Source organism: Micromesistius poutassou (genome assembly GCF_964030765.1).
Source record: "Micromesistius poutassou genome assembly, chromosome: 4".
In the NCBI taxonomy this organism is placed as follows: domain Eukaryota; kingdom Metazoa; phylum Chordata; class Actinopteri; order Gadiformes; family Gadidae; genus Micromesistius; species Micromesistius poutassou.
The window spans coordinates 16,839,264-16,862,443 of NC_140274.1; the positions used below are offsets into that span (position 1 = coordinate 16,839,264).

The window sequence follows — 23,180 nt, forward strand, 5'->3', positions numbered from 1 at the left end:
ATTCTGAACTCGTCTTGACCATATACTGCATGAAATAGGTCTAGCCTATCTCTTCACAAAGATAAGCAATAAATGGACCAAAGCTGCAGAAGACGCCGCTGCATGTTTTTCACATCTCCTTCTTTATGTTTTCTAAACGGTTTAGGTCCAACATAAATACTTATCAGATCCGCTTATGTATTTTGAATCCAGAGTTCGAAACAAGCATGGTGAAGCAGCTTTTTTTCGACAACAATCTGGAACAAACTCTTTTATTTATTTATTGTAAGCTCTTTTATTGATGGTCCTTGGCATTGTGAAAGAAAAATAATACAAATGCTCTGTATGACTACTATATGATGTACTATTATTGCATAGGCCTATATAATACTTTAAATACAGATACTGTCATTTCATTTTTGAATTGCTTTATTTGAATTTACTTTATTTATTTTTGTATCATTACCTGTCTTTTCTATTGATGCTTTGTTTCATTGTATGCTGCTATTGCCACTGAATTTCCCTTTGGGGATGAATAAAGTACTCATCTATCTCATAAAATCGGATCTAACGTAATCGCACCTAACCACATCTGATCGTATCTGATCTTGTCTAAACAGCCTTCCCTTGCCTTGCTCCTCCTCCTCCTCCTCCTCCTCCTCCTCCTCCTCCTCCTCTTAGTCCAGAACCGGTGCTGTGGTCCAAGGATGGGGGGGAGCTCCCTGACGTGGAGCGCATGATAGTGGAGGGCCGCGAGCTGACCATCACCACGCTCAACAAGACAGACAACGGGACGTACCGCTGCGAAGCCAGCAACCACCTGGGAACCAGCCGGGCCGAATACGTCCTCTTTGTATACGGTACACCACGCCATACTGATTCACAGCTTGATTTTAACGGCTCGTTAAGAAGGTTCTGGGCATTTTTTGCAACCCACATAAAAAGCAAAAAATTGTGCATCTGCTTTGACACACATTGTTTTAACGTAGTCAACATGAATTTGCCATTCGTTTCAATGTCCCAGTGAACCCTCTGCTAATTGCCCCCCGCTACTTAGCAGCAGTGTTTTGCTCGTGGCTCATGAATCATTATGCATTCTGTTCGTATATACAAGACATTTAGGGGACCAATCAAACCTTTTAAATACGTATTTTAGTTGCACTTTTTTTTTAACAAATATCTACAGCTTATACATCTCTTGCGACCCCATATGCATATCAGGTGACCCCGAGAGAAGTCCCGACCCAAAGCTTGGGAAACACTTCTGTGTATGAACCATCACCATATATGGACATATGGATCCCCTGCTCTTCTGCATGTTTTTCTGGAGGGATATTTTTCGTTTTGTAATAGATTGGAAGAAATCGACATATGTGGTGACAGTGATAATATATTTCTGTTGGAAAGGGTTTTGATAATCCATCAGTTAATTTTTGAAAATAATAAAGATATGTTTCAGGTAGGATTTTTTTTATAGGTGGCAAATGCTGTCCACATTTATCTGTAGGTCATAGAAATAGCTGAAATATAATAAAATACAAATGAGTAGGTATAACCATTGTATGATTTGCAGAATACTGAATTTCTAGAATAATGAATAATTAAATAGCACTATAATGTTAACCTCTACGGATTGTTAAAATATAATGGGAAATGTAGCTTTTCTAGACTCTGGCCCCTCAAAGACAATCTGTGCCTCACATTCACCCATTCAAACACACATTTATACATTGACTGCGGTGTTGTGTGAGGGAACTGCAAGCACATCGGTAGTAGTTAAGGTTTGGTGTCTTGCTTAGGGACACCTCGACATTTAGCCAGGGGGAGCTGAGGATCGAGCCAGCAACCTTCCGGTCCGCTTCCAGACAACCTGCTCTACCTCCTGAGACCTCCTTTTTGAAAATAAAAAAAGATATAGGACTCTTTCACAAGCTCATTCAACATTATACAACAGCTATTTACAGTCCAGTCTAAATGTAATTATGAGGATTTAGAATCCATGGAGAGAGAGCGAAATTACCACCAACAGCAGCTTACAATGTAACATCAATTTAGGGCTGATCATTTTAACATTAATCACTTTACACTTAAACGTCTATTTACGAGTTTCCATACATCACTTCATGACCGTTTTACCACCCGTTTACGACCTAGCCTCCATTTACAACCTAGAAACATGTGAGCAGGTTGTCCTGATGCCACTGGCAAGGAGAGAAAATGCTGGGAGTGTTTGCTTACGTCGGTGAACACCCCAACCACCACCACAGGGGTGGTGGTGGTGGTGATGAAGGTGGTAGTGTTCATAGTGGGGTCGCCGATGGGGATCATTATTGTGGTGAAGGAGATGATGAAATGCTAGTGGTGGTGATGTAGGACATGGGGTGGTGGTGGTAGTAGTGATAGAGGAGGCGGCAATAATGATGACGGTGGTGGTGATGGTGGTAGTGCTGATGGAGGTGATAGTGGTGGTAAACGTGGTAGTGCTGATGGTAGAAACAATGTCGATGGTGCTAGTGGTACTAGGTAGAAATGTTGATGGGTCGGTGCTGGAGGTTATAATGGAGGAGGTGTTGGAGATGGTTGTGGTGGTGATGGAGGTGGCAGTGGTAGCAGACTTAGCCCAACAGCCTAGGGCTAGCTCAGTGGGGTTCCTGGTTCATCTGCTGCTCTCTTCCCAAGATCAAGAAGCAACCTAATCTGTTTGGCTCACACAATTTAGCTTTTAAGTGTTGCCTAAAGATACAAAAATAAATGAATTGCAAAAACGAGCACATTAATAACATTCCTGTCATATATATAGACTAAATGCAGAATAACAAGAACGTCCTGATACATTTATCTAACCATTTGACAGTTTGTAAGGTTAACGCTTACTAAAGGCATTTATTTTTCTGCAATTATTTGGGAAAAACAAATGTAAAACTCACCTTTTTATGAGAAACAGACTGACAGGATTGGGGAAAAGAAAGAAAGAGTTGTATTTGTTATGTCTGTCTCGTCATCTCTGGTTCAGTAAAGAGAGGAAGACAACTCTGACAGGCTATGTTTTCTCTGTTAGGCCAGCTGTTACAGCTACACTAGCTGTGTCAGGCCAGGCTAGCTATGTCAAGTTCGGCTTACTGTGTCATAGAGGCTATCCGTGTCACGATAGGCTAGCTATATCAGTCTAGGCCAGCTATAGCTTGCTATGCTAGCTGTGTCATGCTAGGATAGCTATGTTGGGCTAAGAGAGCATCCAGTTCCCACTAGCGTCATGCATTCCACCCAAACCTCATTGCTCATTTCCATCATTCTAGATTGAAACGGAACGGCGGAATTCAAAACTCTAGAGGTTGATAAGTGTGCCCTGTGCCCGGGAGCTGTTTGAGACTTTATTTTATTAGATTATCTGTGAGAAATGAGCCCCAATGACATGACCGTAGTAGAATCAACACAATAAACACCAAGGTCCCGGTGGCTGGGAGCGGACGCGCGGCTGACGGCTGCAGCTGAGAGTCTTCATGTATAATATATCTGACAGTTATTCTTTGGAGCGCTGCACTCATGCTGCCTGACTACTTATAGCTTTTAGATCTCCCGCTCCGCACTAAAGCTAATTTGTGAATAAAACGATAGCTGAGAAGCTATAAATGTCACCGCCTCGCCGCTATTCATCACTATCTGCATTTCCGTCGCTCGCCCGCATTATAAATGAAGTTAAATGAAGGCGGGGGATACATAATAATCACTGTGTCTGGAAAAAATGAGGACCAGCCGCCGTCAGCCGCCGTGGCAACGGGCCCGGAACCACGTCCATGACAGCTCCCTGCTCTGGGGTCTGGAGTTCAGAGACGCATCGAGCTTCAGAAGGAACACATCAACTTTGCCTTGGCCAGTGTCTGTGTTTATGTCCCATTTGCAATATTAGCTTTGACATTGGTTGGTTGAATTATTTTTTATCTAGGTTATGCTTGTCCATTTTTTATTTTCTTTGGGTCTGTGTGTATCTGTTTCTTTACCCTCAGTGAACTTTTGTTGTTTATTTTCTTTCAAGATTTCTTTTTGATTTAGCCTCATCCATGCTCCTCCTATCCGCCGTCTCCATCTCCACCACAATCGCCTCCATCCCTTTCTCCACCTCCAACGCCACCTCCATCCCCTCCACCACCTGAACCAACACCTCTTCGTCTTCGTCACCTCTTCATCTCCACCACCACCTCCTCGCTAACCGCCTTCCACAACAACAACAACAACAACAACAACAACAGCAACAGCAACAATAACAACACGTACAACATCCCTCAGCCCCACTCTGTCTCCCCCGCCTGCGCTCGCGACCCCAGGTACACCAGCCATCCCTGTCTAGCCGTGCTCATAAACACAACATTAAACACGCGGCCTGTGATTGATGACCTCACGGCCGGGCTCTGAGCCAGGAAATGGCGGCGTTGGCCTTGATTCATCTCTCCCTCTCTTTCCCCTTCCTCTCTCGCTCTCATTCTGTTCGGTTCCCCTGCTTTCACCTACCCTTTTCTCCTCCTTCTTCCGTGAACAACGGCTGACATGACCAGAATTCTGTACTGTTGTTCATTCGTATTCTTGTATTCTTAATAGTGGCTGTCGAGCGTGAGAGGCAGTATTGCAGTGATCCAACTGTTTTGTTTTTTCCTGCTGTGTTTTTGACCCTCGAACATGGGCGTCACCATAATATAATTGGGGGGGGACACGTCCCCCCCACCCTTGAAAAAAAGTCATTTCGACCCCCCCACATTTGCCATCAAAGATATTAGTGCATGACTGGTCTACTAGTCCAGTGTTCTTTCCATCGCTTCACAATCAAATCCGTTCCACTTTATCAGTAGGGGGAATACCCATATAAATAGAAATCCATTTTCTGTTTTTTTAACACACAACGCAGCATCACGCACGCATTCAAAACACGCACAGAAGCCGACCGAAGCAAGCTGTTGTTGAGAGTCGGATCAACGACAGCGACACGAGATGGACATAAGGACTTTTTTTTTCGAAGAAGAGTAAAGTAAAGTAAAGTTGCCCAAGTTTTCCATTGAGTGGCCAAATAGCTAAATTGCGTTCTTCCATGGCGAAACACAGCCAGCTTTTCTGATAAGAATGTTACCACCCTCATGAGACATTCTCTGGCATTAGCAATATTCAAAGTCACAAAGATCAAATATTCGTGCCTAATAGCCTACTTTGTTGTAAAAAAACCTAGCCTATATATCATCAAGACATGTAAACGTTTTCAATGGCTGTTAAAATATATATATATATAATAATAATAATAATAATAATAATAATAATAATAATAATAATAATAATAATAATAATTAAAAAAAAATATATATATATATATAAATAACATAATAGTAGTCAGAAATTGCAGACCATGCCAGCTCCAAGGAAAATCAATGAAAGAGGGAGATCATTTTAAATCTAAAAACATGGTAAAATGATGCGGGAAATTGCATCTACTTCTTTCAATTTTTTTCTGGGGGAGGACCCCCAGACCCCCCGTGAAAATATGTCCCCCCCACTCTCAAAAAGCTGATGACGCCCTTGCCCTCGAAGGACATTTTCTAAGTATACACCAGCAGGAGGTTGTTATGGGAGTATTATGTAATACGTTGTGGAACATAAAGTACAGCACAAACTGGTATTTACACAGCACGTCAATTAAAACACTCTTTAGGCTGCGTAGCGTCTGTTGAGTATTTCCTCAATAAGACAAAGTGGACAGATTCTATTCAGCAGTTCTGTTCTGCTTAAGTTGCTTATTAGCGATCAGTTATGCAATGACATCTTTATTGGATGTTTATTGATGTCCCTGTTATTCTGTTTATTGTAAGCCTATAATGTTAGCATATTGTTAGCCCCGTGGTGTTGGTTTGCCATTAGTAGTTTACTGTTGTTTTGGGCTGTAAACATAAGGCTGGGAACATCTGCTTCATTGCACATTGTTTTAACCTGTAACAATTGCCCATTGAACCTAAGCACATTGTATCACATAAATTTGTCAATTGTAGTGACGCTATTTGCCTATCAGGCATCATTAGACTTCCGACCCCCAGTTTGGTACACTAGCCTAATGGCTAGGGTGTTTGACTCCTAGTCGAATGGTTCTGGGTTTGATTCCCAATGCTCTTAACCTACCTTTAAGCACCCTTATACAAGATACCTAAACCCTTAATATTGCCGGTAACTTTAAGGATGAGGTTCTTGTTTTGCAGGAGCATTGGACGAGTGGAATTTCAACAGTATTTAATTATCATGTAAATATTAATCTGGAGATGGTGCTGTATGTAGTGTATCGGAACCAGACAATCATGAAGATAAAGTATCTAATTTTGGTAATCACCACGCTTAGTCCCAGACATTATGCAGCCTCGGGCACTGTTCAGCTCTCTCAACGGATTGACTTACTTCTCTGACATTAACCTGAAAAATATCCTCTGCCAACTTTCACCTGGGGAAAAATGGAAAAAATTAGACACAAAATAAGACACATTTTCAAGTAGGACTGCAGTACTCATGTCTTTGGACGTTTAAAACATATGCATGCAAGACAAACCCAGTATTGCAATTATGAACGTAAAGGCCCCAACATATAATCAGTACATGTTGTAATAATATCAAACTTAATGAAGACCAGAACATAAGCATAATCAATCTCAGACGTGCACCATAACATACAACATATATATATATATATATATATATATGTTGTATGTTATGGTGCATATATATATATATATATATATATATATATATATATATATATATATATAATAAGACAAAGTGTGTGTATATATATATATATATATATATATATATATATATTGTTTTCAATAATTGAATCACTCGTTACATTATTTTCCATTTATTACATTTACCTTGCTAATGTAATCACACAAACCAGTGATTTAATTACAGTCGGGATGTATTTAAATTCACTGTGGGCTTCTCTTTGTGGGGTGTTTGGGAGAAGGATCCTGTGTGCCACACTGTGCAGTGTTTGTTGCCATCTCATATACGCCTCACCTAATTATCAGCAGACGTGGTAAACTTCAAAATAAAAGCCAGAACCCTAAAGTGTTGACGCTAGCAAAGCCCCAAGCGCTTCCAGCGGCAGCTAAGGGCTTCTTCAGCACTCATGAATAATTCAGAGCGTATATTCCTCTGGCTTTATCCTACAGGGGGATTCAGAGTACAAATAGTACTGTGTGTTCTCCGCTTGTAGGTTGACACGGCCTAATCCGGTGTCCTGGTTACACAGGAATATACCCAGAATGCATATGGCTCGGACCTAAAAGCTCTGCCTTGGGTCACTCTAAATGCGGCGGTTGTTTTCAAACAGCTGATTTGCTCTCGGCATTGGGCTGATTTTCCGTGTTGTGATTTGAACCTTTTTCATGTTCGACTGTTTTTCAACTCTGTGTCTGCAACCACGGCATCAGCGAAAGGCTTCCCGGGTTCCACAACAGGTAAACATGTAGTGTTGTTATGGTAACCGCCAGCCCGCTGCCCCTGGGTCAGAACGGCCCGGTTCAGCATGAGCCCAGACACCACCACGCATGGATGGATGCTGGACGCTGTACACACCCTATCTCTCTCCACCCCCTCGCTCTCACGGCCTCTCCTCACACTCTTTCTCTCTCTCCTTTATTCTCTCTCTCTTTTTTTTCCCTACCCCTCTCCTTACCTCTATTTTTCTTGCCTTTCTTATTTCTCTCGCAGCCTCTCCATTCTCTTCTATCTCTTTGTTGCTTACATTTTCTCTTTCTTCCCCCTCTTCCTCTCCTTTCTCTCCATTTTTCTCTCTCTCTCATTTCCCTTTCATTTGCTCTCTGTCTCTCATTCTCTCCTTCTCTTATCTAGTATTTTCCTATGATCCATACCTCTCCTGTCTACCTTCTCCCTCGCTTTCTCTCATACACACACTGACTTATCTTTCTCACACTAAATCTTTCCATCTCTCTTTTGATCTCTCTCATCTCTCGCTCTCCCTCTCTCTCCCTTAATTCCTTGCTTGTTCTGTGTATCTGCTCTCTCTGTCCCTCTCTAACTCCCCACATCAACACATCAGTGTCTCTTTTCCCTCCGTCTCTCGCCATCCCTTCCATCTCACAAGTGCCTACGTCATACACCCAGCCAAAGCCTCCTTTATCTCAGACAAAATGTTTTAAACAGATGCTTCTGTATGTGTCATGGCAGCATGAAGGAAATGTGTGACTAGGGGGAAGGAGGTTAGTGTAGTTGCTAGACTCTCATTCTAAAAGAACTGGGTTTGATTCCCCCCCCTCCCCCACTCTTGAGCAAGATGCCCTTACCCCTACCTGCTCCTTACCTCATAATCACATGTTTCTGAATTCAATGCAAGGTGATAAAAGCAAATTATTAAATTGTTGCTATAAGCTGTGTGTGTGTGTGTGTGTGTGTGTGTGTGTGTGTGTGTGTGTGTGTGTGTGTGTGTGTGTGTGTGTGTGTGTGTGTGTGTGTGTGTGTGTGTGTGTGTGTAAGCATGACCTATATGGGTTGAATATATATGTGAGATTGACATGGGTTAGGTTATCATTTAAATGGAAGCCAGGAATATAGCATCCTGTACGGATGTGGTCTTTTGCAGCTGTGAGGGTGCTGTGTGGAGAAGATCGATGCTGTATAGCACTGCGGTTCCCAACCGTGGGTACGTGTACCCTAGGGGGTACGTGAGCAGGTTCCAGAAGGTGCTTCTGCAACCTGCAGTAAAGATTACCTATAAAATAAAACATTGCGATGTAATAATAGAAACAGAAAGGTATGCCTCAGCTTCTTCCCCTTTAAACTCTGGGAGACTACAGTATGACTAATGATGCTAAATGATAATAGTATATTATTAGTTCCTCCCTAGGCAACTACAATATGAATAATGATCCTGAATGATGGTCGTAATATTAGTACAAAGGTTGGGTGTGGATGTGGACTGATTGGGCTGTGGGGCTACATGAGGTTGGAGATTTCTGCTCTGACTACCAGACAGAGGGGAGCATTTCCTCTGCAGCTCAGCCTATCCATGAAGTCCCTCATCCAAAAGAGAAAGAATGAGATGCATCCATTTAGAATGTTTCCAGCTGTTTTGGTGATGAGGTTCTGAATGTCCAGCATGCACTCTTCTCCTTGGCCCCCAAAACCATGGACAGATCTTTACTGCATGAATTCAAACCTACATCTTGCTCTTCTTTTTCCCTCTTCCTCTTTTCACATGATGTATATTAATATATGATACTATTATATATTAATACGTCGATCCTGCTTGGTGAATAAACAGGGTACCACTTTGAATGCCAGCAGTGGGAAGGCATGAGCAGAGCTACACAACATTCTGTGTGTGATGACATAACCTGTGCTATGCCGCACGCTGTTTCAAACCTTTACTCATCCAAGAGTTTGACCTTGTTGGACGGAGTGGGAGCGTCGCTTTCATAGCTATCAGGCTCTGAAAGAGTGAGAACACATGGAGGCTTTTTACGCACGAGTTTCCCTTCATTATTTTTTTGGAAAGTTCACAAGTTCACAACCATCTCCGCACGACTAGCCAAAGAAACGTCCATGCACCTGTTAGGGTTTGGAGGTTTAAAACAAAACAAACAGCATGCTCGACAGGTGCTTTGTCCTCCCTCTCTCTCTTTCTCTCTCTCTCTCTCTCTCTCGCGCTCGCTCTCTCTCTCTCTCATCTACATATACAACTCAGGTATAGGTGTGAATGTTGTTTCCCCGGACGACGGGGAGGGGAAGCAGGGTCGTCCTCTCCTCCGGTCACCGGGTCGCCATGCCGACGCGAGTCATTCGTCAGAGTGAGCGAATGAGAGCAGACGGTCCGCCGTGAAGCCAGAGCGAGAGAGTTGGGGTGTAGATCAGGACAGACAGGGGCCGTACACAGCCGGTGGGGGGGGGGGGGGCCTCCAGGGGGTCCTCAGGTTAACTAAGACTGATTCTTAGCCCTCCAAAGAGCCGCTGGCGGTGCACAACGTGACTTGAAAAGAGACAAACACGCACGGACACATGCACACACCCAAACGTAGGAACAGAGGCACGGCTCCAGACAGAGATGTAAGCACGTAGACACACCCGCATTCACGCAGATACACTGAAGCCCACACAAACACGGATACATCCACGTACCCACACAGAGAGGCGCACCGCACAGACAAGACTACGCAGATGAACACACGCAAAGAGGAATACGATGCACACCGGTTAGTGCACACCGGTTAACACACACAAACACACACGCACATACATATACAAATGGATATATAAACACAGACACAGATAAACTAACAGGCCCACACCCATAAATACAGAGACACACAAACAGACGCATACTCAAACAAGTGCAGCCAGACACACACAGGAGCAAGCAGATGTAATTCAGACAGGCATACACACACTCAGTAACACACACAGACATTCAAAATTTGAGCTTTTTTTCGGAGCTAGGGGATATATTTTTGTGAGGAAAAAAAGTATTTGCAGCCAATTTAAAGATACTTTCTGTTCTTAATGACACTTTTCACTGAGCTAAGACATTTCAAAGTTTGACGTTTGTGGAGTTTTAAAGTTTGCCATTTATTTTATGTTATTGTATTTCCCGGTGCGTTCCAGTTACATTATATGGAAACAAGATTGTCTGGTTGCTTTTAAATGCTGCGGATCCTCATTAGGGAAAGCAGCTCCACGAGAGCTTACTACCAGTCACTAGTCACAAGTCTGTATTATTTTCCAGGTTGAGGGAAGGAAAATAGTTTTTGTCGCTCGTATCCTCGTTCAGTACAGACTGCATGGCGCTGCATGGGCCAATTAGATCTTTAAAGAAAATCTTTCAAAATATCAATGTTTTCTCTTTCTCTTCTCTCTCGGTTTCTCGTCCTATCTCTCCTCCTCCACTTTCTCAAATCAAATTCAAAGGGCTTTATTGGCATGGAAAACTTATATATTCACGTCACACAGATGAAATAGGATAGGATAGGATTCTTTGTCTCTCTCTCTCTCCCTCTCTCTGTTACTTTCTCTGCCTTCTCTCTGTGTTCATCTCTCTCTCTCTCTCTCTCTCTCTCTCTCTCTCTCTCTCTCTCTCTCTCTCTCTCCAGACCCCAATGCGCTGGGTCAGGTGGGTCCAGACCACGCCCTGGTGGGTGGGGTTGTTGCGGTGGTGGTCTTCATCACCTTGTGTCTGACCATTGTCCTGGGCCGCTACCTGGCCAGACATAAAGGTGAGCCCCAGGACAAGGCACTCTCACTGCTTCCAGTACATGTATATTGATATGTGTGTATGAATGTGTATTTTATATATATATATATATATATATATATGTATATATACTGTAAACAATTTGAAGGAATGAGGCACAGGTTTATCAACCTCTATATTTATATATATTTATGTGTGTGTTTTAAAGGAACGTACTAACCTATAAGGCATGTGTATATCAACGTGTGTATTTCTATATTTATATATATTTATGTGTGTTTTAAAGGAACGTATCTCACCCACGAGGCACGTGTACATCGTGTGTCTTTATATATATTTATTTATATATATTTATGTGTGTTTTAAAGGAATGTACTAACCTACAAGGCATGTGTACATCAACGTGCGTATTTCTATATTTCTATATATTCATGTGTTTTTTAAAGGAACGTATCTCACCCACGAGGCGAAGGGAGCGGACGATGCACCTGACGCTGACACGGCCATCATCAACGCCGAGGGAAACCACGTGCACGCCGAGGAGAAGAAGGAGTACTTCATCTAGACAACCCCCCCCGCCCCCCTCCCCTTCACCCTACCCCCCCCCCCTACCCCAGTCCCTCCTCTGGCCCGGTTCCTCCCACCCAGACCAGAACCAGACACAAAGCAATCTCCAGACTCAGTGTTTATCGCGGCTCCAGTTTGTCCTCCCTGCGTTCGGTTTCCGCATCCAGTCGATGACTCTTGCCTTGCCCTGTTTTGTAGCCAACCTCGGTGGGGGAGGGGAATGTTTCCTGCTTAAGTCCTCCTGTGTGTTTTTCCGCTGCCTAAATGCTTTATATTTTGGGGAGAGCAGTTTATTTCCATTTATCACATATATTTATTATGTGATTCATAATGATTGCTATTGTTCTATTTATTCTTCAAGTTGTACTTTTTCGTGGAGGTTTTTTTTTGTCTCCAGCTGAAAAAAAAATACAGTTTTGCGAAACTGTGTGGCAGTTTAAGAATATAATAACGAAACAAAATTAAACCCAATCGAGCCGTATATTAGTGTTTATTTTATGAACAAGAGAGCGAAGACATTTTTTCTTTTCAGAACAATCTCTTGGACACGACGATACAAAATATGCGTCATTCTCCTCCCCATCTTCCTCCTCTTATTGTCTTTATTTTCTTCAGTTTATTCTCATTTGGTTGAGCTTGGCTCCATGTCCTGGGTTTGTACCAGAACATGTAAGACATTCAAAGCACAAAGTCTGAGGACTAATGGACGGACAAACCAACCAACTGCTTCTTGTCTCAGGACTACGAGTCGAAAACAGAGATGGATTAAGATCGTGTGAAAACAATTTTTAAAAGATACTAATTGTGTTTTAATTTTTTTGTCTGATTGTAATTGTTGTGGAAGAGTCCAGGTCCAGAGAGGAAAGGTGCTGCAGAGTTTGAGCTCCACCGACACACCCTATCCACTCATTAGCTGTAGCCTCTGGGGTGGACGCATTGGTTGACTGGAAATCCTGAGGACTACCTGGACCTGGATCTTCCACCTGTGAAGATATGATTTGGTTTGGATGTGAGAGTGGAAGGGTTGAGTGGAGCCTATTTTGGCTCATTCTCTAGGTTACTTTATTCAATAACTATGCTCAGTGTGTCGATAAAGCTGTAAATTACTTTGCTAATGTGAGTATTGGTGAACAATATTGTTGAATCTTGGGATCCCTGATGCGTTTTAAATTTGTATATTAGCCTATACAGTTCATCTATTTAAAGTGTTACATAAGATTTTAAATTGTTTTACCATTTATCTTATCACAAACAAAAGCTAGTTTCTTTGCCGTAAGGAGTGTATATAGCGTGTAAGTAAATGATTTTGGTAAAAAAAAAAAAAGAAAAGCAAAAAAATAGCAAAGCTGGTTAAAGCTATTAATTTAAAGATCATATCAGTATGCTGCCCATTTGATTAGTTTCCTTTAACATATTTTCAAAGAAGTTGTCAAAACAGGGATTGTAAGAAACTAGTATAAAGCAAAAGAAGATGGTCCAAATATCTGTATTTATTATTACACTTGATTGACATTAATTATATGAAACGACTTATTGATTGATATTATTGCTGTTATTACTAAAGTAGGTGTCCGACATAATACTTTTTTTAACTTCTTTTTTTTTCGTAAATTTGAACAACTTTCTCTCACAATGAAAAAACGATCTGAACACAACGATCACCGTTATGGCCTTTGATTTTGCTGCAGATAGTACTCGTATCATGTTGAGCCATTGGTCAGGGTCAGACAACGATGTCCAGAACTTTACCAAGGCTCAAACATGTTATCTTGGTAGTTCACTATAACGCTATGAAGAACCCACTGTAAAGTTGAACCACTGCAGATGATTTGCTTTTTAATGGAGGGTGAGTGAATTATTTTTATCTTTGTTTTTATTTGCTTTATTCCAGTATTGACTATCCATTTTTCAAACTATGCCTCTGTAAAGAAAAAAAAAAGATAGTGCAGATTAAAATTTGAAGAAATTAACACAAGTGACTTCCTATCATGTTTTATGTATTAAATACAATGTATTCATGTCCGGCGAGAGAGCAAAAACATACATGCAAACACTACAACACATACTAGCCATTCTTATAGCGTACTAATAGTTATTGTTAGGTTCAGTTATCAGGCCTGTGATTTGTATTCAGTTCAACAACAGAGTTCAGCCTTTAGGATGAATAATTTATGAAAAGATTAGAGAGAAGTCGACGGATCTCTTGATGAGGAAGCCTGCAGGACACATTCAATTCTCCACTCTGTTGGCCTTGATGCAGAGTGTGATAGCCTCTACTGTCTCACTACAAGGCCCACATATCTACTGTGTCCCCACTTGTCTCTCTACCCGTCACTCCCACTGTCCCTCTACATGTCTCTCGATGTTTCTCTACCTGCCTCCCACCTGTCCCTCTCTACCTTTCTCTCTGTCTCTCTACCTGTCTCGCTACCTTACGCTTTTATCCAAAGCGACTTACAATAAGTATATTTGTCATAAGAAGTGAAACAATATATCACCGTCGGTACAGTAAAGATGTTTATAGAACCAAGTGCAAGTACTGACAATCGCCAGGCTAACCCATTCCCCGTATACAGCAGTGATAGCTAGCTACTGCAGATGCTACACAACTAAGTACATGCTACACAACATGCATGCACAACACAATTAAGTACAATGAATGAATACAACCTGCATTAAGTGCGTTCATTAAGTGCCAGGACGTACAACAAACAGTGCAACAGACAAATAAGGGACTGAATGGCTATGTAGAGTCTAGGTGAACTCTGAACAGGTGGGTTTTGAGTTGTTTGCGGAAGCTGGTGAGCGACTCTGCGGTCCTGACATCAGCAGGGAGCTCGTTCCACCACTGTGGTCCCAAAATAGAGAACAGTTGTGATTTAGCTGATCGACCTTTGGTTGCTCTTAGTGATGGCGGTAGCCGGTACCAGACGTCCAGCTGAGGTAGTTGAGCGGAGGGAGTGATATCTTCCATTTCCACTCAGCTGCCCGCAACTAAGACCGCAGAGATTCGGACAACCAAGGTGGAGGGGGTGAGGATCATGCAGGTCTGGAGTGAAAGGGACAGAGGGAGTCCAAGGAGGAGGAGAGGGAGAATAGAATAGTGTTTGAGGCTTCTTCAGTGGATAGTTGGGAGAATCGTTTGACAGAAGGTAGTGAGGACAGAACAGTTGAGGCAAACGTAGAGGTAGAGAGAGATTTCAGGTTACGGCGGTTGGTGACAATGTGAGGGGTAGAGAAGAGGGAGGGAGAGGACTTCAGGGGGAGAGAAAAAGCAACAAAGTGATGCTTAGATAGTCAAGTTATTATTATCCAATATTGCCGTAATCAACAATACCTTCATGTACTGTACTGTAAAAAACATGGAGAGAACAAAAAGCTCTTGGGGTTTAGCTAAATTTAAAAAGTAACCCATTGAAACATGAATTAACATTTAAACATTAATTAATTGACTTCTTTCTTAATATCAAGGTTTGGCATATGCTATGCGATCAGAAAGCCCTCGCGACCAACCAGTTGAGAAGCATTGTGAGTCCTGCAAGTCGTTTTGGATAAATTACTAATAGAATAAATTACTTCATGTAATGATACCGTCGACAATGACAATCATCATCTTCATCATCAGTCATCATCACCATCCTCAGCAGCATCATAATGAACATCAATATGAAGCATGGTCATACCGATTATTTTAATAACGATGGCTTCCGTCGTCTCGATCCCCCTGGGCGTCCACAGCACTGGGGTGTCTGTGGGGTCGGGCGGGGTGGTCGTAGAACGAGAGCAGGTCATTACGCCGCTCCATCCTTCAGCCTCCCCTGACCTTGGGACGTCGCGTCGCGTCCCGGCAGAATAATGCTGTCATTATCGGGGCCGCCTGTCTGGCCCAGCCATCTGCCTCGGGGCGACGCCGTGACCCCCTCACGCCCGCTCAGGGTCGGCCCTCATAATCACCGCGACCGCAAACACAAACAAACCCTCGACACATCGGCACAACGCTGAGGGACGCTTCCACCGGGAAGGCCGCTGCCTCAGCTCTGCTTCGTTAAGCTCATGTAAATGGAGAGAGGGATGTAAATGTTTTCAATGCCAATAAAGCCCTGCGAGATGGGGAGAAAGAGAGACAGAGATAGAGAGAGGTTGGGATTCGGAGTGAAAGTGAGAGATGGAGGGAGAGGGCATCTCTTAAATGATGCCCTCGCTCCTCCTCCTTAAACAAAATAATCAACCAAACTATTCTTCATAATCATAATTTTGTAACTCATCTCTCTCATTCGCCCTATCTCTCTCTCTCTCTCTCTCTCTCTCTCTCTCTCTCTCTCTCTCTCACCAGCAGGTTGTAAATGTAATTTCTTGCATCTCCTTGAAATGGGTGAAGCCAACTGATGGCCGCGTTACCATGGCAGCAGAAGGACCTGAAGGAAAGTGTTAACACATCCAAACCTAACCACCTCCTCCTCCTACTCCTCCCCCTCCTCCTAGCCCTACTCCTCCTCCCCCTCCTCCTCCTCCTCCAGGGCCTGTGGAGAACAGAAACCCACAATCCCCCTTCAGCTCCAGCTCCTTATCTCCACCGAACACCGTCTCAGCCAAGCCCCTTCAGGCCCTGCAGTGATAGGTTTGAAAGGAGATATGTATTATTAAAAACATTATTACACTCGTACATATTAGGATTACCGTGTCATTTTGACTGGGGAGCAGAGAATGGAACATAATCGCTCTTCAGCAGATGGCCCTCCCTCCACATTCGTGCGCGGGGAGGGACTCATCAGGGGACAAGTTATGAGCACTAGACACCCTGTTTCATACGGTCTGCAGACAAAAGACACAAGACAATTTGGCAACACATTGTCCAAATATTATTATACCCACCCTTCCACACCATCCACTGTTCAGCCACACATCAAGCCATCCGTCGACACCTTCGAACATCCACCCCTCCACCCGTCTATGTCCTCCCTCTACACCTTCGTCCTTCCCCACCCCTCCACCCATCTATCGATCCGACATTGAGGAGGTTTATTTAATGTGTTTTACATGTATTTTCTATATTGCATTCACACACACACACACACACACACACACACACACACACACACACACACACACACACGCATAATTGTTAAGCCCCAAGCAGGTTTCAGAGAACTAAACTTACTCTTGTATTTACAAATCAAGCATGTAAATTGCCTGGGTTAATTCACCTGAGGAAATGCGAGCTTACGAGGGATTTCACACACTGGATTCCAAAGGTGAATGTACTTCCGTTCTGGATTATGTTTTTAATCACATATAGTCCTCGCTGCAACTGTAGCATAGCTTGTAAAATTAGCCTGCCAAACAGGGATTTACTACAAGTACTTTGTCCAATGGCAGTAATTCGAGTCCGCCATCCAGATTGGTGTTAAGGGACTTTGTTGAGGTTTTAGTCCTGTTTCCTTATCCTTTGTATTACATGCCTTGCAGGACATGTCAGGGGGCTCTTTCCTCTCGCTCCAAAACGATGAAGTGCAAAGAGGAGGCAGTGAAAGATTGAATTTACAAGTTTCCCAGATCCTTGTTTTCTTTGTGAATGTTTGGACCGCATCTATTGTTTGTGCTGCTTTCTGGGGCCACGGGTTGCAGTGTTTTTCTACATGTGTTTGGCTTTGATTGACAGCTCATTCCTACCGAACCCGGAGAGAAATAATAGTGGTATGTTAACTTCAGTAAAGTTTCTTTCAAAAAGAGAACAAGTTGACAATCGCAATTACATTGCAGGACATCTATGAAAACAATATCAGACAACCTAATGCAATACCCCCTAAAAATGTATCAATCCTCCATCAATGTATCCATCATCGTCCACTCTCATAACCATCCATCCCTCCCTCCCTCCCTCCCCATCCATCCATTCACCATCCATCCATCACTACTCTTCTCTTCCCTACTCTCCTCTACCCATCATCAATGCATCCATCCATCCATCCACTCACCTGGCCACCCACCCATCCACCCCCCCCCCCCCCAAACACACACCCGCCGCCCCTCGCTTGGGCACCAGTGACGCCGCCGTACCCCCACAGCGGTAGACGCAGAGGAGGCAGATCATTATAGATCCCAGCAGCGGGGGGGCTGCTAAGTCATGGGCTTGTCGTTCCAGCCTCACGCGGGCGTCTCCTGGAAGCGGGCGCTGTAGGACATTAGCGGGAGCTGTGTTCCGCCTAATCATATTTGATGAGCATCAAACGGATCTCCTACGCCTCCGGTTGTGACAGGCGGCTGGCGAACGTTGCGGGGACTCAAACGATGTGGAACAGAGAACACGAGCCCTAGGTCCCCCGTTTCCCCCCCCCCCCCACCCCCCCACCCCCCCACCCCCCCACCCCCCCTCCCGTCCCCTGCCAGCCAGAGTCATCGTCGCACCATTAGTGTGGATGAATGTGTCCACTCGCCTCCGCAGCGGCGCCTTGTTTGCTGCATGAAGGCTTTCCAAGTTTCCAGTGGGGGCCGCCCAGTCTTGCACGGTGCGGGATTGATGAGCGCAATGTGGCTAACGCACACACAAACGCCGCGGCGATGCCATACATCCAGTCGGCATGGCGCGTCACCACAGCACAGCCTGGGATCCACCCTACTACCCCGGCTCTGCCTCCGACTACCTTTTGATTTATTCCATATTGTATTTTTAGATCTAATTAAAATAAACATACCTGCATTGTTTGGCGGGCTGTTGGTGCGGCATAGGCCCAGGGGAGGGGAGAGATAAGAATTGTCTTGGGGTAGTCTTCTGGGGAAAGACGAAGCACCTGTAGCATAAAGCAGGCAGAAAATAGCGCGCCATCTGTTTGAATTGGAGCATTTGCTGATGCTTCTCTGCCTCTCTGGAGACTTAATTAAAGCAAGAGATATTAGTGGCTAGGAGGGTTTGCTCCAATAAAACAACAACCCTACGAGAGAAACAACCACAGGAAGTCGAGGACATGCATGCCTTATCACAAGCTGACAGACGCGTTGTGTAACGAACACAACCGTTGACCAATGACACCTGAACTTTTGTTTCCTTTGGCTCAGTCCCTGAATTCAACAGTCCCCGAGTACAATATTATCTTATCTTATCTTAAGTCATCACAGCTACAGTCTCAAAGTGATTCACAGCCCCACATCGTACGACCTTACCGCCTAACCCGTAGCCCTCTAAGGGAAAAAAACTCCCCAAAACTGAGGTGAAGAAACATTGAGAAAGAACCCAGAAGAAGGATCCCTCCCTCCAGGGACGATTGGTTACCTTCCTTGTCCAGAGGTGAGTCCAAGGTCAAGGTCTCGTGAGAGGGGTCTGAAGGTCGTACGGTTGGGAGTTGTTTTGTTTCGTGGAGATGCATCAGACTCTCAGGATGCGTTGAGGGGTGACATTGCAGAGTCGTGATGCTATCATTGTTACCAAGCTCGTACAAACACGGGGGAGGAGGGGAGACGCACCAGAGGGAGATGGTGGGGAGTGAGAGGGGGGAGAGGGAGATGGTGGGGAAAGGGAGGTGGGAAAGAGAAAGGGAGATGGGGGAGGGAGGAAGATGGGAGAGGTAGATGAGGGAGTGGGAGAACGGGGGGAGAGGTGGGGTAATTCCAGGTTGTCTTTACAATGCCAGTCAGTGTGTGTAGAGGAAAGGGGGAGAGATTGGGGAAGAGAGGGGGGAGGACTCTGGGACTACAACAGACAGACAGGTAAGACAACTGATTAAATAGTAGCGAGGAGAGGGAGAGAGCGAGAGAGAGGGAAGATGTTTAATTCAGTCATATTTAGTATTCATGGGACCAGCAGACATCCACGCGTTGACCTTGGAGGGTCACGAGAGGGAAGGGGAGGAATCCTAAAGACCTCTGAGGCCACGCGTTCTTACATCCCACTTTGGAAAACAAGCGATTGTGTTTTTAATTGCTTTGATTATCTGGTTTACTTTGGCAAAATTGAAAATGGTAATGTGACACGTAGTGAATTAACTGTGAAATGGAGTTCCATCGCTGCTGTTTGACTGTGTTGTGCCCTCCTGCTTAAATCAATGCTGGCATTATAGCCGCCAGCACAAACTAATGGGATGGGACAATTCATATGTTAAACGGTTGTATTAACACACGGATGTATACGAGTGCAACACACCGCATGGGTCATTAGTAGCTGGGAGTACTATTTTCTGTTCATTCTTGGTTGTTTTATTTTTATATTTTTTAAGTTATCTCTTTTTAGAACAGTCCTGCAATTTCTGCTGTGACACCATACATTTTATTTTAGCAGTAGTAATAATCGCTAATGATGTACTCACTTGAATGAATTAATTCAGATTTATTATATTTTGGTTAAAAAAAACGTATAACCTGGCCCAATTTTATAATTGTATTCTATCTACTGTTAACATCACTCAGGGTGATACATGTGATTTCAAATTTAGCATATTCACATATTTTGAACCCCAAAGATATTTATAAGTAGGCTACCCTGTTTTTTTCCCCCGATGTAATATATTCCTAAAAAAGAAAGTGAAACCAGTACAATGGTTGAGAGAATATAATGCAAGTGTGTGTATAACCCAGATTCAAGTGGCGTATGTAGACATATTTTCTGAATATCTTTGGTAGTTTTATTCTTGTTTGAATTCTACCCCCTGAATATCTTTGGTAGTTTTATTCTTGTTTGAATTCTACCCCCGTCCTTTCTGCTGTGACATTCACATTTTCAGCCTTGTATTAATAGAAAACCTCTAAGATAATTTTTCTTCAAGGCTACCAAGTGCTGTTTTCCAAGGTATAATATATTCCTAATATTCCTCAAAATGAAACAACACAACTAGAGAACACTTAATGTAAATGTGCTTGTGTGTTACATAACCCCGATTTATTTAATGCAAGCAAAGCGTAAGTCAAAGTTTCCAAAGTCCCTGGTGTTCAATACTCAGACCCTGTGTGCTGGCTCCTTCAAATCGTTGAAGACAACAACATACACACACATACTTCCTGTTGGCTTACACTTATGAATGCGCGCCAACTCCGTAGATAGGATGAAGCGTTGCCATGACGTTCAAGACTAATTCAATTATATGCATCACCACTTCAATACACATACAGAATAAGTTTATTGTGAGAAATAACAAGCAAGAAAAATGCTATTAAGTCAAGTGTGAATAAAGTTTTAAATAGTAAAAAGGGCTTTTGAAAAATGAATCAAAAAAGGACTTCTAAAGTCAAGGCACACTTAATCCATGTACTGTAAATTAGTTTTTTTTCATGTTAAATCTACTGAATAAATAAAAATATATCACGGTTTGGTAGCACGCGCTGTATGAACAAGTATTGGTGAGAAGTGAAGGATGATAACAATATGATAAATGATGTGATGATACGTAGAAAATGTGTAAACATTCATCTTGTGTCATAAAAGTGTCTTTCTACTACAACATGATATATTCCACCATCATGTTGAGGTTACAGCTTAAGAATTGACTGTATTGCTCCACTGTTTTCCCCGCAAAAATGTCACCATAATCTCAACCAACAGTTGACAATAGGGGGTGGTTGATAGGCCATAACCATGGTAATGTCAATCCTGAGTCCAAGCTAGGGTGATCCCATGGTAATGTCAACCCAGAGCTGATGATAGGACAATACCATGGTAACATCAACCCTGATTCACGATAGGGTGTTACCATGGTAACTTTACTCCAGAGCTGTTGCTAGGGCATCACCATGGTAATGTCAAACCAATGCAGTTGATAGGGAATTACCTTGGTAACGTCAACCCAGAGTCGACAATGGGATGTTACAATGGTAACCAGAACCCAGAGTTCATGATGGGGCGTAACCATGGCAACTTCAACTGACCACATTCTGTGATGCAATAACGTCCTTTGAGTTTGATATTAAAAAAATCATAAATAATGTAATGATTCATACTAAGTCAGTGAATACTATTAAATGGGTTAAACACATTCTGCTCCATTCCCACACACCTGTGTTGTGCTACAATCTCGACACCTGTGTTGGTTTTGTGGTGGGACAAGCATATTTTACTGCTGATGTGGCTGGTCAATTAGGCTACTGTTGTGATTATATTAAGTAGGGGAAGTTGAGTCATGGCTGGGCAACATTCATTGTCTTCATCATTATTATTATCAAGCAAAGTAATAACAATGATCACTGTGTGTTTAGGGTTATGTAGGTAAGATGTCATGGTAGACCTCATATTTCCCAAGATAAACATGTTTTATTTTCTCTTCTGGTTGAGCTCCTCGTTGGGAATCTAACAGAATGTCTACAAGCTGTCGTTGAGAATAAGTGCCGGTCCGGCTCTCAGAAAACATGGATGATATCTGTACTTTATAGTTGGAAGAGGACCTGGCCACAACCTCTTCCTGAGACTCTCCCGGCTGTCCGGCGAATAGGACGCCGGGGACTGAGTCCTGTGATCAGCAAGGACAGAAGAGGGCCCCCTTGGGGGACATTTCTCATGGCTCCCAGACCCTTGATCTGAGGAAGGGATGTTGTAGCAAAGGATGAGCTTAGACTCGGAACGGCCAGATCTAACCCCGTTTGGCTAGGCATTGATGTCCGACTACGGTCCGAGATTAACCTGTTGGTTGTAGTTGCGTTTGTGGTTGGGTGGATTTAAACTTGTGGATTTGGTTTATTGTAAAGATTCAAAAAGTTAAACAAAACATGTTTCCGAGGTGGATGCCCCGACCTAACTACTTATACGCGGCTTCAGGACGTTGTTGTAACTCAATTTTCTCTCGGTCATTTGAGGTCTTTCATACACTGTCAAATTAAGTCGTTGGAGAAAGAGGTTAATTAATTTGGTTTAATAGGATAGAAAAATATAAGTGCTACTTCCATTTCTTAAGTGGTAGCTATTGTGTGAGGAGATGTAGTGAGTGTTTAGCAGAGAAGGAATATTTTGAATAATAAATTGCATGCGCATTTTTGACTTTGTCTTTAGTGAAAAAGTAGTAGTAGTAGTAGTAGTTTTGCCTTATTTTTACATAAATAAGCATGAATTGATTTTTCTTTAAACCCAATTTAGTTTAAAATAAGTTATTGTATTAAAATATACTTTCAAAACAAGAAATAGGACATCTTTTTTTCAACAAAAGTAGTTTGGCTAAGCTGCTTGTGTGACTGTCTGCCAATACACCGTGCCATGTTTGATGGGGATCTACTGCCATCTAATGGCTGACACAAAATATATATAAAAAAAAGGATTTATTCTGGTTTGTAATTTGCAGCAGGCTAGATTATCTAGAATTATGGATTTCATACTTTAATCGGGATTTATAGGATCCTGGCACCTCAAAGACGGCAAATTAAATATAAATTCAGAAAATAACAAAAATAAAGGAAGGACTTTCAAAACAGTTCAAATATATAAATATTTTTTATTTCA

At 42.9% G+C, this 23,180-nt stretch overlaps 1 protein-coding gene across 1 annotated transcript in view; it reads left to right on the plus strand.

The window, feature by feature from the left end:
* cadm2b (cell adhesion molecule 2b) overlaps positions 1 to 11,771 on the plus strand; it is a gene marked incomplete at its 3' end in the record, with an annotated part of 127,417 nt that extends 115,646 nt beyond the window's left edge. Inside the window, exons 7-10 of the mRNA XM_084466501.1 lie at positions 661 to 839; positions 7,434 to 7,460; positions 11,106 to 11,228; positions 11,653 to 11,771. Of these exons, the coding sequence (XP_084322627.1) occupies positions 661 to 839; positions 7,434 to 7,460; positions 11,106 to 11,228; positions 11,653 to 11,771 (448 nt within the window). The remainder of the gene's footprint in view (positions 1 to 660; positions 840 to 7,433; positions 7,461 to 11,105; positions 11,229 to 11,652) is intronic.
* Between the last annotated feature and the right edge of the window lie 11,409 nt (positions 11,772 to 23,180).